Genomic DNA, 17,277 nt, shown 5'->3' with positions numbered 1-17,277 from the left:
GTTGCTAGATGCCATTTGGATTACTGCCACAATTACAAAAACTAAGCCATCAATGACAGGAGCTCAACATCTTCTTGCCTGGCAAATGTTCCCTCGATATGTGTATTCTACTCTTGTTAACAGTTTTAGCAGATAAATTCAACACTTTAGGAAGTACAATTTATGTGTAGTCCAAACATTTACTCACCAGGGAGCCAGGAGTCTCAGAAGTCCTATCTGTCGCCACCGAATCGCTGAGGATCGTACAGGACACGTCTGTCCTCTCACTTCCTATGGGAACGAGTATCTCCTCAACATGTCTTTGTCTGGGTTCAGGAGCCGGTTGGACAGGCTCGTCGGTCTGCGATGATTCTGTGTTCTGCTGCTGCCTCTCGGTGAGGGAAGGCGTCTCGACGTCGGGAAGAGAAGGCGATGGTGAATGTGGAGGAGTGACCAGGGGAGTTGTAATGCATAAGACCTGTTCATCCGTATCTGATGAGGATGATTCTGAAAATATTCAGAATTAATTAACTTTTACTGGGCTGGCCATTAAAACTGCATCACCAACAAGGATGTGAGCCATCACAACCAGCATCTACTTGTTGCTGTGCTGTAGCCAGGATAATACCATTACCCAGGAAATGCCACAATCTTCAGGAAGGCATCGTCCATGTTCAGAAGAAAAGCAGCCAACCAACAGTGTTTCGCATGATCCACCAGGTTCGCACTTAAAATCACGCAAACCAGCGTGAACAGATCTTCCCTCCATCAGTCCCTTCAATGTTATCACAAAATGGAGAGAGCTTTGAAATTAAAATCTACTATATAATGCCCATGTAACTGAAGACCCAACAAATTTATTTTTTTTTTTGCTAGTTGTTTTACGTCGCACCGACACAGATAGGTCTTACGGCGACGATGGGACAGGAAAGGGCTAGGAGTGGGAAGGAAGCAGCCGTGGCCTTAATTAAGGTACAGCCCCAGCATTTGCCTGGTGTGAAAATGGGAAACCACGGAAAACCATCTTCAGGGCTGCCGATAGTGGGATTCGAACCTACTATCTCCCGGATGCAAGCTCACAGCCGCGTGCCTCTACGCGCACGGCCAACTCGCCCGGTGAAGACCCAACGAAGAAGGCTGAGAAATGTCATCTCTCCCAAGACTATATTGTATTTGAACAGGACAGGGGAGGGGTGTGCTGTCACCACTGTTATTCATAATGGTTATGGACGAAATTGTGAAGGAGAGAAAGGTAAAATATGGAGACTCACAGAGAGAGCGGAACAAACCGAGGGAAGTTCAAGGTCAGCTGAACATATTACGTGAGATTATTGAAAATTATGGAATGAAAATCAGGATGGAAAAGAGTAAGACAACAATGCTGACTAGAGGAGAAAGGGCAAGGAAAGGCAGTATAAAAATAGAGGGACATCATCATCATCATTTCCCTTTATCCATCTGTAGCCGGGTAGGGACAAAATAAACAGACAAAACCTTGAAATTGTGGAGAATTTCAAGTACTTGGGAAGTGAGTGGATGCAGGGCTGGACAGAGATCAGTAAAATGATTCATCAGGGAAATACATTCTAGCAGAGTGTGAGAAGCGCTCATCACTCCTTTCTCTTCTCACATCCCTCTTTTACCGAGCTCGATAGCTGCAGTCGCTTAAGTGCAGCCAGTATCCAGTATTCGGGAGATAGTGGGTTCGAACCCCACTGTCGGCAGCCCTGAAGATGGTTTTCCATGCTTTCCCATTTTCACACCAGGCAAATGCTGGGGCTGTACCTTAATTAAGGCCACGGCTGCTTCCTTCCCACTCCTAGCCCTTTCCTGTCCCCTCGTCGCCAAAAGACCTATCTGTGTCGGTGCGACATAAAGCAACTTGCAAAAAAAAATCCCTTTTTTCCCCTGCTCCTCCCTCGAGAATCAAACTGGTTTGATTTTGGAGCGATGTGCTTCTTGATGAGTGCTATTCTGCGATTGGCTGGCTGAAGGCCAAGGCCACCTACTCATAATATTATCAGCCTACGTTCATTGATGGTAAAATATCAATAACAAATTAGTCGGCTACTTGTTTCACATTATCTTTATATTCTGCAAATTTAATCTTTCAATAAAGTACGGATTACTTTATTGAAATAGAGAAAAATATTGCATTACTACTGCTTACATTATTGTAATTACCAGTTTTCCTTGAATGGAAATATGGTTGACATGATAGTTGCTGTACTTCTGTGGTTTCATATTGCCTTCCATTCCTTTTAGCAAATATTGAAATGTCTGCATTCTTCTTCTTCTTCTTCTTCTTCTTCTACCACTTGTGAAGTTGCGGGTGCGAACCGTGTCACATGTTGGCCATTCAGCCAAGGAGCTGGACAATGAAATGTCTGCAACGACATTCTTAAATAGTCATGGAATTTCTGTGGGTCTTTCTTCGCTTCCTGGTGTAAATGGTAGAATACACTGAATTTCTTCCTTCTCTTATTAATTGGACGTGCACTGTATCTTCTGTCAGAACTTGAAATAAAGTACAATTGCTTGCTTACCACAAGTTCATCATCAATAATACAGGGTCTTTTTTTTTTTTTTTTAGCTCGCTCCATGTGTCAGGGGAACATGCACGGCCGGGTGGCTCATTTGCTGAGAGATATATTGCTTCATGACCGACTAAGATGATCTAATGCAGTACGGTAGCGATAACCACTGCTTCACAACAATAGTTTAGTTCAACATCTGCGGTATTGGTAGCGTGTTCAATGTGTTCGCTTTAAAATAGCCTAGTTTCTGTAGGAATACTAATCGTGTGTTTAACGAGTGATGTGTGCAGTAGAACAGCGTGTATTCATTGTGTTGTGCTATCAAAGCATTCTTTTTTATACAGAATGCCGCTTTCGATTCATTCGCAAATTTCCTGGCATCCTCCCTCCCCATAGGAGTACGGTACGTAAATTAGTAAAGAAGACCCGCACCACCGAGTCCATTCTTAACAAGAAATCACACAGGAGACAAACCGTTTTAACAGAGGGAAAGCTTGACGAAATAGGAGCCCTCTTGGAAAGAACTCCAACAAAATCCCTGTCGCGTCTCGCCGTACAAGCTAATGTGTCATTATCTTCTGCCCTCAACACAACAAAACTGTTAAAAGCAAAACCGTACAAACCTACCCCTGCCCAATATTTAAGAGGACCTGACAGTTTCGCTAGGGTTCAGTACTGTAACTGGTTGCTTCAGTCAGTTCACGATGGGTATGTTGACCCAGAACTTTTATTTTATAGTGATAAGGCATGGCTACACTTAAGTGGCTATGTAAATAGTCAAAACAATCGCTACTGGTGTGCAGAAAATCCCCACCAGCTGCATGTCTGTCAACTTCATGATGAAAAGATAGGAGTTTGGTGCGCAATAAGTGCTCGCAGAATTATAGGGCCTATATTTTTCCATGAAACAATAAATGCTGATCGATATATAGACCTCATTCTTAAACCATTCTTCAAGAGCTGACAGAAGAAGAAAGGAGTACTGGTTACTTCATGCAGGATAATGCAACGACACACACTGCTAATCAGTCAAGATCGTGTGGTTAATTATACCCCTAGATCTCCTGATTTAAATTCTTGTGATTATTACCTGTGGGGGATGCTGAAGGGAAAAGTGTATGTGAACAACCCTCACACAAGAGAAAAACTACAAGAGAACACTACACAAGTTATTTCGAACAGCACATGGACTGATATTCGCCAAGTGTCTGCAAACCTATTTATGAAGTGTCAGGCGTGTTTGACAGCTGAGGGACAACTTTTGAACATCAAATGTAATGCCAGGTAATAAGTAATAACAACAAAAGGACACGGACTATCTCCACATCTTGACACGCTGTCATCTTCAAATACTGTACATTATTAATTTCCTTTACTTTAATTTTAACACATTAGAATGGAAAAAGTTTTGTCAAAGAATTAACGTAACCCAAGTAATCATACGTTGTCATTGCTTACCTGCAGACAGAGGTGGCGTCTTTTTGGGTGACGCTGCAGGACTGAAAGAACCTGATTCGGGGCTACGAGGAGGTGTTTTCACTGGTGATCTCGAGGGACTCGCTTTCTTGGGACTCAGAGTCGGGGTCCTAGGTGGTGACAACTCAGTGGGCATTTCCACAGTAGACTTCTTTGGACTGGAGACTAACGTACTGTCTATGGAGTTTTTCTTAAAAGCAGGAGATAGAGTCAGACTCGAGGAGGGCTTCGCTACAGCACAAAACGAGCATGACCTTTGCGATGTGTGGCCAGAGACGCCTGATAGTTTCTTGCAGGAGCTGCATGGACGAGTTGGGTCAGAAGGTTGAGGGGATATTTTCGCTGTAGACGACGATGACTTACTCGGAGATGTTGGAGCAGCGACTTCAGGAGAACAAGCAAGTGAGGATGATGGCTGGGTAAAAGATGTCTGAACTGCAGCTTCAGGGAAAGTTTGAGGGGGTTGTGAACGTTTGGTAAATGACGTTTGAACTGCAGATTCAGGGAAGTTTTCAGGGGGTTGTGAACGTTTGATAAATGACGTTTGAACTGCAGCTTCAGGGAAAGTTTGAGGGGGTTGTGAACGTTTGATAAATGACGTTTGAACTGCAGCTTCAGGGAAAGTTTGAGGGGGTGGTGAACGTTTGATAAATGATGTTTGAACTGCAGCTTCAGGAAACATTTGAGGGGGTTCTGAATGTTTGATAAATGATGTTTGAACTGCAGCATCAGGAAACGTTTGAGGGGGTTTGGAACGTTTGATAAATGATGTTTGAACTGCAGCTTCCTGAGAAGTTGGAAGTGACAATTCCTGACTGTCTTCTGCTGCTGACTGAGCTGTGTCTTCAGAACCCACCACTTCCTCACTAACAGGCTCCTCTTCGGCACCCTCCTCTTCGCTTTCAAAATCCTCTTCATATTCAGCAGGAGGAGCTGCAGCTTCTTCCACTTCTAGAGAAGCCTGTAAAAGAGATACTACGCATGTATTTTAAGGCAGTGACATTCGACTTCTATTGCTCTTGAACCTAAGAATTAATTCCACTAACGTTTATTCCCTCAGAGTTGTTGGTACATATTTTTAATTTACCAACACCTAAAATTTATAGCATAATTCAAAATTCTAATTAATTACATTTATTAATAATGAAATTTTGCCTAAAGAAAGTATAATATTGACAAGGTGGAAAAGTGTTTCATAGAAATTGAAAAAAAAAAAAAATTAAATCACCTGCCTTGGTTACAGTTTGTATATTAAATGCTACTCATTCATGAATCTTATGTAATTTTGTGGCGCTGTGTAATATACACCAAATTTATAAGGTGGGTGGCTCTGTATTTGATACTAGGGCCCTAATTTTTCTGATATTCCTTGTTTAATTTGAGCATATGCCTACAGATTCTAAACAAAGTAATTTATTTGGATAAATTCTAGGAAAATAGGTACTGGTACTAATAGCGTTTATTCTGTTGGAGATTAAATAACTTATTCTAAAAACTATCAAAATCATCCCAAAACTTCTGCTACATATGCAGTTCCTTCACTCCGAAATCATAACGGCGTACAATCACTCCGCAGCTTCATAAATTGTACCAATTGTACTTTGGTGATCAAGATAAAGGATGGGCACCACAGTGGTATGGCGGGAACTGAAAAATCACACTGATGATTGTTATTTTTGTGTGTAAATATTAAGGATTTCTCAGCAAAAAACAAAATCGGATATCCAAAAACGGAATCTGCAAGGAGGCCAGTCCTGCATGATAACAACTTACCAATTCTGAACATTCATACATTATCATTATAGACTGTTATATCCTTCATAAACTGTGTGGAACTACCTGGGGATCTTCAACAACCACTTTGCTATCTTCTGCCCTGGGTTTGGTGTATTCAAGTGCTGAGCATTGTGCACCTGTTTGGATCAACAGTCATCATACAATGCTTGTTGACACCCAGCATAATACCACAATGCGCATCATATCTGGTGCAATCACATCTACTCCAGTTCATTGGCTTCCACTGCTAACTGGTATAATGCCACCTGATTTACGCCGATCTAATGCCCTTATGAAGGAATTCCACAAGATCTCAAGAAATCCTAGTCTACCCGTGAACAGTGACCTGCCACTCTTGAATCTTAATAGACTAAAATCACGCCACCCAACTCTGCGTGATGCTGCTAACATGGATGCTAAGGATTTTAAATCTCTTGATGAGTGGAAAAGTAGATGGGAAGCAGCAAAGGATGTGTGCCTTCATACCTTCTTCTTAGATCCCAGACTTCCAAGTGGATCCCACCTACCACGCAAGACCTGGACTGCCCTGAATAGAATCAGAACGGGACATGGCCGTGCAGAGCCGCTCTCCATAAATGGAAAAAGCTACCTAATCCAGACTGTGACTGCGGAGCTCCACACCAGACTATTCGTCATATCGTCACGGAATGTAAGATTTGAGCCTATCACGGTGATGAAGATGACTTCCTGCTGCTACCTCCAGATGCTGTACGTTGGATTGAAAAACTTGATATTCAATTGTGAAGCACAAATTACTTTGTTTCTCAGCTGTAAATATGTATATATATTACTGATTATGTCTGTACAAGCCATATGCTAAATAAATAAATAATAGACTGTTATGCCTTTCAGCATTCAGTTTGGAAGCCTCTGTGAATTTACGAAACGTCTTGGTCTCCATCTACTTCTCTTACTGAGTCCATTATTCCCTTAGGTAATCTATCCTTCTCCATTCACCTTACATGACCCCACCACCGAAGCCTGTTTTTGTGTACAGCTTCCTCCATTGAGTTCATTCCTAAATTAGCCTTTATCTCCTCAATCCGAGTACCCTCCTGCCATTGTTCCCACCTGTTTGTACTAGCAATCATTCTCGCTACTTTCATACTTCTAACTTATGAATAATATATCCTAGGTCCACCCAGCTTTCACTCCCGTAAAGCAAAGTTGGTCTGTTTAAGTTGGTCTGAAAACAGACCAATGTAAAGATAGTTTCGTCTGGGAGCTGACTTCCTTCTTATAGAATACTGTTGATCGCAACTGCGAGCTCACTGCATTACCTTTACTACACCTTGATTCATTCTCAGTTACTATATTACCATCCTGGGAGAACACACAACCTAAATACTTGAAATTATTGACCTGTTCTAGCTTTGTATCAACAATCTGACATTCAATTCTGACATCACTTTAGTCTTCGAAAGGCTAATTTTCATACCATGCTCATTTCACCTATTTTCAAGTTCCAAGATGTTTGACTGCAGGCTTTCAGCACAATCTGCCATTAAGACCAAGTCGTGAACATAGGCCAGACTGCTTACTAAATTTCCACCTAACTGAATCCCTCCCTGCCATTTTATACCTTTCAGCAGATGATCCATGTAAACTACGAACAGCAAAGGTGAAAGATTACAGCCTTGTCTAACCCCTGTAAGTACTCTGAACCAAGAACTCATTCTACTGTCATTCTCACTGAAGCTCAGTTGTCAACATAAATGCCTTTGATTGGTTTTAATAATCTAAATTTAATTCCATAGTCCCCCAGTACGGCGAACATATTTTTCCTTGGTACCTTGTCATATGCTTTCTCTAGATCTACGAAACATAAACACAACTGCCTATTTCTCTCGTAGCATTTTTCAATTACCTGGCACATACTGGAAATCTGATTCTGACAGCCCCTCTGTGGTCTGAAACCACACTGGTTTTTATCCAACTTCCTCTCAACTACTGATCGCACCCTCCCTTCCAAGATGCCAGTGAATACTTTGCCTGGTATACTAATCAATGAGATACCTCTATAGTTGTTGCAATCCTTCCTGTTCCCTTGCTTATAGATATGTGCAATTACTGCTTTTGTCCAATCCGAAGGTACCTTACCAATATTCCATGCTAATCTTACTACTCTATGAAGCCATTTCATCCCTGCCTTCCCACTGTATTTCACCATTTCAGGTCTAATTTCATCTATTCCTGCTGCTTTATGACAATGGAGTTTATTTACCATCCTTTCCACTTCCTCAAGCATAATTTCACCAACATAATTTTCCTCCTCCCCATGAGCTTTGCTGTTCGCACCACCACCAGGAAGAATTCCTTTTACGTTGAGATGATGTTCAAAATATTCCCTCCACCTCTCCTTGATTCCCTGGGATCTACTATGAGTTCAACTGAATTACTCAAAATACTGTTCATTTCCTTTTTCCCTCCCTTCCTAAGATTCTTTATTAATGTCCAGAAAGGTTTCCCTGCTGCTTGACCTAGCCTTTCCAGGTTATTACCAAAATCTTCCCACGACTTCTTTTGGGATTCAACAACTATTTGTTTCGCTCTGTTTCTTTCATCTATGTACAAATCCCTGTCTGCCTCGACCCTTGTTTGGAGCCATTTCTGATAAGCCTTCTTTTTACGTTTACAAGCTGCTCTTACTTCATCATTCCACCAAGATGTTCGCCTTTTCCCATCTTTACAAACAGTTGTTCCCTTGCTGTTTTGTACTACAGCATTCCTGTATGCCGCCCATTCTCTTTCTATATCCTGAACCTGCTTACTGTCTACTGTTCGAAACTTCTCACTAATCATATCCATGTACTTCTGTCTAATTTCCTTGTCCTGGAGATTTTCTACCCTTATTCGTTTGCAGACAGATTTCACTTTCTCTACTCTAGGCCTAGAAATACTTAGTTTACTACAGATCAGATAGTGGTCTGTATCATCAAAAAATCCCCAGAAAACTCGTACATTCCAACAGATTTCCTGAATTCAAAGTCGGTTAAGATACAGTCTATTATGGATCTGGTACCCCTAGCCTCCCATGTGTAGCGGTGAATAGCCTTATGCTTGAAGAATGTATTCATAACTGCTAAACTCATACAAGCACAGAAGTCCAGCAAACGCTTCCTATTCCCATTAGCTTCCATATCTTCCCCACATTTACCAATCACCCTTTCGTATCCTTCAGTTCTATTCCCAACTCTCGCATTGAAATTGCCCATTAGCACTATTCTATCCTTGCTGTTGACCCTGACCAGAATGTCACTCAATGCTTCATAAAACTTGTCAACTTCATCCTCATCTCCACCCTCACATGGTGAATACACTGAGACAATTCTCTTCCTAATTCCTCCAACTACCAAATCTACCCACATCATTCGCTCATTTACATGCCTAACAGAAACTATTTTGCTTGCAATCGTATTCCTGATAAACTGCTCTGCCCTTCCCTTTCTAATACCCGTCAAGTACACTTTATAATCTCCTATCTCTTCCTCGTTATCTCCCCTTACCCGAATATCACTTACTCCTAGCACATCCGGCTGCATCCTCTTTGCTGACTCAGCCATTTCTACTTTCTTTCTTCCATAAGCCCCATTAATATTGATAGCTCCCCATCAAATTCCATCTCATTCGCCAAGTTGTTTCCAACGAGTCCCTCGCCTGTTAAATGGAAGTGGGACTCTGTTACTCCCATAGGTCCAAGGCTTGCTTAAAATGTTCTGAACTCGGTAAATTCATGAAGCAGGATGCTACCCTACTTACACATAGTCCAAGTGAGGATCTCTCCTCTAACGGATTATGGACCACCGGTGGATTGCCTGAACACAAGGAGGGCCATGACTCAGAATATGTCCAAGATGCCCACTCCCATTCCATAGCAACTGGTATACCGACTCTCAGGACCGCTTACTAGGTCACTCAGCCGTTGCCCATGTTCACAAACTAGGACGTGACTACAGTAACCCACACCATGAACCGAAACCTTCAGAAAATTGAAATTTTCCAATGACAGAGTGTTCTTTTATGTGCCAGTAAATCTACCAACATGAGCCTGATGTATCTGAGCACCTTCAAATACCACCAGACTGAGCTAGGATCAAACTTGCAAAGTTGGGCTCAGAAGGCCAGCGCTCTGTTGAGATGGAGATGGTATATCTTTGAAGGTGAAGACCCCTGCCTCCCTTCTATATATGAATAAGCCAAAAAATCAGTGTTTTTTTTTCCTTCTATAGAGTTTGAAATAATCCAATCTCTCTCCATTTGAGAGCATATAGACTTAAATTTCTGTTGCAATCTAACAGATGTATGTAACACTAAACAATGTTTTCTTATGTAGATTGATAGTGTAAATCACCATCTTTCCACTGATATACATGTTGACATGATCTGGTGAGGATACACATAACCTCCTACAAGGAGGCTCGCTGTCACTTTGCGATATGATATTGTGTGATGTGGAAGCATGGGCAGTGTAATCTGAATGAAAGTGAAGTAAAAGTATGAAAAAATCAGACAATAACAGCACTACACCAGACCAAAGTGAGAGTGGATGCATTGAATAATAATAATAATAATAATAATAATAATAATAATAATAATGTTTGTTTGTTTGTTTGTCCAACCCTTGTCCCGTTTCCCTACGGGGTCGGGTATGAGGTGAGATGAATTTGTCGTGGCGGTTTTTTATGACCGGATGCCCTTCCTGACGTCAACCTCATCAGAGGAGTTAATGAGAGATGAAATGAATGATGTGATATATGATAGTAGGGAGAGGGTGAAACCCGGTGCCGGCACATAGCCTACTCCTGTCGAATAGCACCAAGGGGTCTGCTCAAGGCTTAACGTCGCCATCCGACGGACGAATCACCATCAACAGCGTCATATGCCCTCACTCCATATGAGCACTGCGGAGAGGTTTGGAATTTAATCCAGGCTTTTGGCACGCAATCTACCTCTCCGACCCTGCCGGCCAACATTCTGATGGTGAAAATTTTTTCGACCAACGGGACTCGAACCGGCTAACCTCGGTGTTAGACCGTTTTTAGACTTCAGCGCCTTAACGATCATGGCCACCAGGCGGGCTATAATAATAATAATAATAATAATAATAATAATAATCATAAAGTCAATGAATGTAAACTACATTCTTTTGAGTCTCTACTGTAAATGTTTGAAATTAATCTGAGCTGAATCTGTCGTAACAGTGAATTTTTAAAGAGATCACTGCATTTTCTTTGTGCTTACGGCTGAATCACCACCATCGATGGGGTAAAGCATCACTCAAACGTTCCGCATCACTGAGGGTTGACCCCAACTCTTCTCTAGACATTCCGTGAATTTTTTTTTTTTTTTTCCTTCATGGAGAAGATTTAGAAATGATGAATGCAGTTTGCTCTTTCAACACTGTTTTGCCCTTACGAAATCCTTGAGATATGCCACCAAAATATGCACACTACATATCCTTGGTATGTTTATCTTTATTTCATGTAAAAACTACTCGACCAATGGCGCTCAAATATGGCAAGCTTATACCTCGGTTAACAAGTAGGCTATTTACTTTCGTGATGTTTCTTAAGCGGATCATGCAGTAATAGAAAATGTGACGCAATTCAGAGAAAATGATGTACCTTAGGGACCTTTAAAAGTGAATCCACTTTTTTACAAAGTACTGTTTCCCAGCAAAATGTTTCAATGCATTTTCTGTGCTTTATCCCATGGAATAAACTGTTAGTCTTACAAACAAAAGGAGCATGCACACAGGTTTTAGAGTTAAATTTGCTACATAAATGATCATATCTGCATTTTCTTCACAATACTAAAAGTTTCCAGAAAATGTGTGTTAAAAGAAAATTTCAAGCAAGTGGCGAAGGCACTTACAGGTCCAGCGCAGAGAGCGCTGAAGCACTGCCGTCGTCCTACGGTAAAGCATGAGTAAACTTCACATCAAACTGGGAAGAGTTCTACTTTTGCTAAGCGGGTAAATATTATATAATCCCCTCCCTGAGCAGAATTTCTGTAGGCCCCTTGATATTAGTAACATTTTGTCTCGCACTGACACAGCTTTGCTTCCATTCTGTTCTTCTTTTATAACTCCTTCATATTTTCAATGTGAATTTAGAACAGAATTCACTGCTCATATCGTGTGTCTATGCTCAGCCTGTGAGGTTTCTCAGAAATAATTCTGTTTCTCAGATAATTTCTTGTCTGCCAACTGATTTAGAATTTCTTACTATTAACAGATACTACTTACATTATCCTGCTGCGATGAAGTGACCTCGCTCGTTGAATCACTCGTTTCGCTTTCGTTCAGAAGGCCTCTCATTATCGCATGTTCTACCCTGAAAATAAAACCATTTCATATTTTAAAAACAATACCGCAAATAATGAAATGCAACTGATTTAAAGAATTCTAGGGGGAAAAAAACCTAGTGATTTTATTTAAAATAATAATGAAGAAGAAGACATGAGGTCCTCTCCGCAACACCTCATTCGAGAAAACCTAGGGATGCTTTCAACAGTACCCACGAAGAATACATTAACATGCATCTTGTCACACAAGTCACATAATTAATAATGAGTAACAGAAAGAAACAAGCAAGTGGCAAATCAAGTCATGTAAATAAAGAGGAGAACAACACACAGTGGGATAAATACAATTCCAGGCCACTGTTGGAAGACAAGGACAAAGATGACAACAATCACCACATCTATTTCTTCTCGGCTCATTTCTGTTTCCCAGCTTCATCGCAAGGGAGAGCTTCAACACTCGTTGAGGGGCATCTTCACAGATGTTCACTCTTGATGCAGATAAAAAGGAACTGGGATTGATGTGGAGAGACTGACCAGCCAGAACATTATAACCACCTACCTAATATCGATATAAACCCGTCCAGGCGATAACAGCATCATCTGACGCGGAACGACTGTTAGTCAGACACACGCACGGTGCATGTAGTATCAGTGAGCATGTTGTCCATGTGAAGAATGGGGAAGGCACGCGATCTATCCGAGTTTGACCAAGGTCAGATTGTGATGGCCCAGAGGCTCGGCACGAGCATTTCGGAAACTGAACAACTTGTCGGATGTTCGAAGAGTGCTGTGGTGAGTGTCTTCAACAAGTGGCAAAACCAAGGTAAACCACGTCCAAATATTGAGGGGTTGTCCGGCTACCCCTCATTACAGATGCCGGATGTCGTACACTGGGCACACTGGTAAAACAGGACAGGCAGTGAACTGTGGCGGAACTAACATCAGACTTTAATGTTAAGCTGAGTTCAAGTGTGTCTGAACACACAAAGCACCGAACACTCCTAAGGATGAACGTGCGCAACCGACAACCCATGCATGATGTTAACACCACGGCATCGGCAACTGCGCCTCCCGAAGGTATCACCACCTTGACGAAGGCAAAATATATTTTGCCGGGTGTTTATTGGAGGCTTGCGTGGTCAAATGATCCTTAGAGCTATACCGGCGGGAGCATCTGCTCCTGGTAGGGCCACCCAAGCCGGACAGGTCTAAGGTGATGATCCAGACTAAGAGTGATACCCTGGTCCTCCAGGTTGGGGGTTGAGCGTAGGGTTAACTCCCCTACCTCGTAAAAAACCAACTGTTACGGATACCTTAAGAATGAATAATGCAGGACTGGAAAACTTGGTGACGAACCGGCGAGAAAAACGGCTAAAGAGAAGGAAAAAGGATATTATATTAGCAACGTGGAATGTTAAGACATTGAAGAGACCTGGCAAGTTGAAAGAATTAAGGAATGAAATGGATAAGTATGGAGTGAAAATAGCAGCTCTACAGGAACTAAGATGGAAAGGGCAAGGGATGATGATGTCTGGACAACATATTTTGATGTACAGTGGAGAAAAAGCAGGCAGTAATGGCACAGGATTCCTCATACATAAGTCAGTAAAGCAAAGCGTGATCAACTTTACTCCAATCAATGATAGGATGTGCTCTGTGAGAATTAGGGCAAAATTCTTCGACGTAACTGTGTTTTGTGTGTACGCCCCTACTGAGGAGGCAGAAGATGAGAAGAAAGATGCATTTTATACCAAATTGGAGGAAGAAATTAATAAAGTTCAAAGGCATGATGTGAAAATTATCCTTGGAGATTTAAATGCAAAAATTGGAAGAGAAGAAGTGTACAAACACTTAGTAGGGAAAGAAAGCCTGCATGAAGTAAGTAATGATAACGGATTGAGATTGATTGATTTTGTGAGTGGAAAGCAGATGATAATTAAAAGTACTTGGCATCCTAGGAAAAACATTCACAAGGAGACCTGGATTTCACCAGATGGTGTGACAAGAAATCAAATAGACCATGTTATCATAGACAGGCGACATGCATCAGATATTATGGATGTTAGAAGCTGCAGAGGTGCTGATGCAGATACAGACCACTATCTTGTTAGAGTCAAGTACAGACAAAAAATAGATTTGGCAAGAACGGAAAAAGTAACAAGAAAGGCAAAGCACAATATTGAAGGACTAAAAAATGAGGAATTGCAAGAGAAATACAAAAAGAAAATAGCTGAATCTTTGGCAATAAAAAGGGAATTATGGGAGAAAGGAGAAGTGGAAGATAAATGGGAGATACTGAAAACAACTATCAGTGAAGTTGCAGATAGTACCCTGGGAAAGAAGAAATTGGTAAAGAGGGCAGAATGGTTTGACGAGGAATGTTCAACATTAATCCAAGAGAGGAATGATGCTAGAAACAGAATGCTTCAAAGGAGAACAAGACAAACAGTAGAAGAGTATAGAGAGAAACGAAGAAGAGCAGATAAGATATGTAGATATAAGAAAAGAGCTTTTGAAAGAAAGAGAATCGAAGAACTGGATGAAATGAAGGATAGAAACGAGGTACGAAAGTTCTATGAAAGAACAAAAGACATTAAGAGAGGGTTTCAACCAAGAGCTGTTTTCTTCAAGGATAAAGATGGAAACCTTCTGGGTGATAAAAGCAAAGTGCTTGGAAGATGGCAGGAGTATTTTTACGAGTTACTCAATGGAAATAATGAAGATGATAGAGAGGAGGAAAATATAAATGTTGATGGGGAAGAAAGAGAATTGGAAGAGGAATCAGTAAAAGAGCCAGACTTAGAAGAGGTCAAAGCTGCAATTAATGCATTAAAGAATAATAGAGCCCCAGGTGAAGATGGAATGGAGTCAGAGCTGTTGAGATATGGGGGAGAGGGAATAGAAATGGCTGTTTATGAATTGATTAAGGAGGTTTGGACAAAGGAGGAAATACCCAAGGATTGGACATTGGGTATAATTTACCCATTACATAAAAAGGGAGATAAGGCAGTATGTGGAAATTATCGAGGGATCACCTTGCTGGATGGAACGTACAAGGTTTTTGGTAAGGTACTAGCCTTAAGATTGGAATTATGGATGGAAAGAATATTAGGGGATTACCAAGCAGGTTTTAGAAAACATCGCTCTACTCTGGATCAGATATTTATATTACGACAAGTGCTAGAGAAATTTTATGAATATGACAAACAGCTACATCAGCTGTATGTTGATTTTAAACAGGCATATGACAGTCTAGATAGGGGTAAAATTTACAAGATTATGAAAGAATTTGGAATCCCAAGGAAATTGATTAGATTAACAGAAATGACTTTGAAAACAACGGTATGCAAGGTGAGAGTGGAGCAAGATCTGTCAGAGGAGTTTTTAGTGGAGAGAGGACTAAGACAGGGAGATGTACTTTCCACACTGCTTTTTAACTTAGCATTGGAAAAAGTAATCCGTCAATTGCCCATCAACCCAGGGGGAACCATTTTGAACAGATTAGTACAAGTGATAGCATATGCTGATGATGTAGCAATAATTGCAAGAAATGAAAGAGCTCTTGAAGAGAGCTACTCAGTATTAGAAGGGAAAGCACGGGACCTAGGACTAGAAGTGAATATAAACAAAACAAAATATATGAAGATGGGAGATACAGAGGGAGTAAGAGGAAGGACCCCAGTAAGATTAAATGGGAAGGAATATCAAAGAGTCACATCTTTCAAATATCTAGGCTCTATAATAACAGAGGACAATAAAACCTCCGTGGAAATACAGGAGAGGATAACAAGTGGAAACCGATGCTTTTACGCCTTGCAAAATATGTTTAAATCCAGGAATGTCAGCAGGAATACAAAAATTAAAATATACACAACAGTACTAAGACCAATAGTAATGTATGGCTCAGAATGCTGGGTGATGACCGCCAGAGAAGAACAGTGGCTGTTACGGTGGGAAAGGAAGATATTGAGAAAGATATTCGGTGCAGTAAGTGAGCAGGATGGGTGGAGAATGAGGACAAATGTAGAGCTGCAAGGACTGTTTGGCCAGCCAGATATTGTTGCTAAAATTAAGCAGGGAAGAATTAGGTGGGCCGGTCATGTTCAGAGAATGGCAGAAACCTGCACCGTAAAAAAGGTGTTTATAGGGAAACTTGATGGAAGGAGGAGGAGAGGAAGACCCAGGAAAAGATGGATTGATGATGTTGAGGATGACCTTAGAAAGTTAGGAGTTAAACGTTGGAGAAGAAAAGCTGAGGACCGAGATGAATGGAGGCAGGTGATAAAGGAGGCCAAGGACCTACAAGGACTGTAGCGCCGACCAGTAAGTAAGTATCGGCAACTACGACTGAAATGGGGACGTGACCATCACCACTGGACAGACCGTTGCATGGTCTGATGAATCTTCATATCTTCTTCATTATGCCGATGGGAGGATGTGAATCCGTCGTCTTCTAGGGGAACAGCTCCTTGACACCTGTACTGCAGGACGGGAACAAGCTGGCGGCGACGCAATTATGCTCCGGGGAACATTCCCGTGGGCATCCATGGGTCCAGTGGAGCCCGTGCAAGGCACCATGACGGCCGAGAAGTATCGTACACTGGTTGTAGACCACGTACACCCCTTCATGACGACCACGTTTCCCAACGGCAGTGACATCTTTCAACAAGATAATGCGCCATGTCACAAGGCCAGGAGTGCGATGGAGTGGTTCAAGGAACACAGTGGCGAGTTGCAATTAACGTGCTGGCCCCCAATTCGCCAGATCTTAACCCGATCTAACACATCTGGGATGTGATTGAACGTGGTGTCAGAGCCCCTCCCCGACATTAACAGGAATTAGGTGAACTGTGTGGGCAGATGTGGTGGCAACTTCCTCCAGCGACCTACCAAGGCCTCATTGCTTCCATGTCAAGACGCGTCGCCGCTGTTATCCGTGCCAAAGGTAGACATACCGGCTATTAGGTAGGTGGTCATAATGTTCTGGCTGATCAGTGTATTTGAATAAGCAATGATTTTCGAGTTAATTGATCGTAACTTTTTACACAGTTTGTTGTTCATTGTGCTCTTTTTCTGGCTGGACTCTCATGGTCACTTTTGACTTGTTTTTAACTACACAATTCACCGTCATATTTTAGATATTTTATGAACTGAATTCTTAAATGTGCTTTATCCTGTTATT

At 41.6% G+C, this 17,277-nt stretch overlaps 1 protein-coding gene across 1 annotated transcript in view; it reads right to left on the bottom strand.

Moving 5' to 3' along the window:
• LOC136883525 (titin) overlaps positions 1-17,277 on the bottom strand; it is a 122,811-nt gene that overhangs the window by 22,859 nt on the left and 82,675 nt on the right. The window contains exons 6-8 of the mRNA XM_067155890.2: positions 12,037-12,124; positions 3,975-4,953; positions 188-486 (exon numbers count right to left, since the gene is read on the bottom strand). Coding sequence (XP_067011991.2) covers positions 188-486; positions 3,975-4,953; positions 12,037-12,124 — 1,366 coding nt within the window. The remainder of the gene's footprint in view (positions 1-187; positions 487-3,974; positions 4,954-12,036; positions 12,125-17,277) is intronic.

The sequence above is a fragment of the Anabrus simplex genome, chromosome 11, assembly GCF_040414725.1.
Source record: "Anabrus simplex isolate iqAnaSimp1 chromosome 11, ASM4041472v1, whole genome shotgun sequence".
Classification (NCBI taxonomy): domain Eukaryota; kingdom Metazoa; phylum Arthropoda; class Insecta; order Orthoptera; family Tettigoniidae; genus Anabrus; species Anabrus simplex.
The sequence above is the reverse complement of the archived record's forward strand: the minus strand, read 5'-3'. Positions and strand labels throughout refer to the sequence as shown.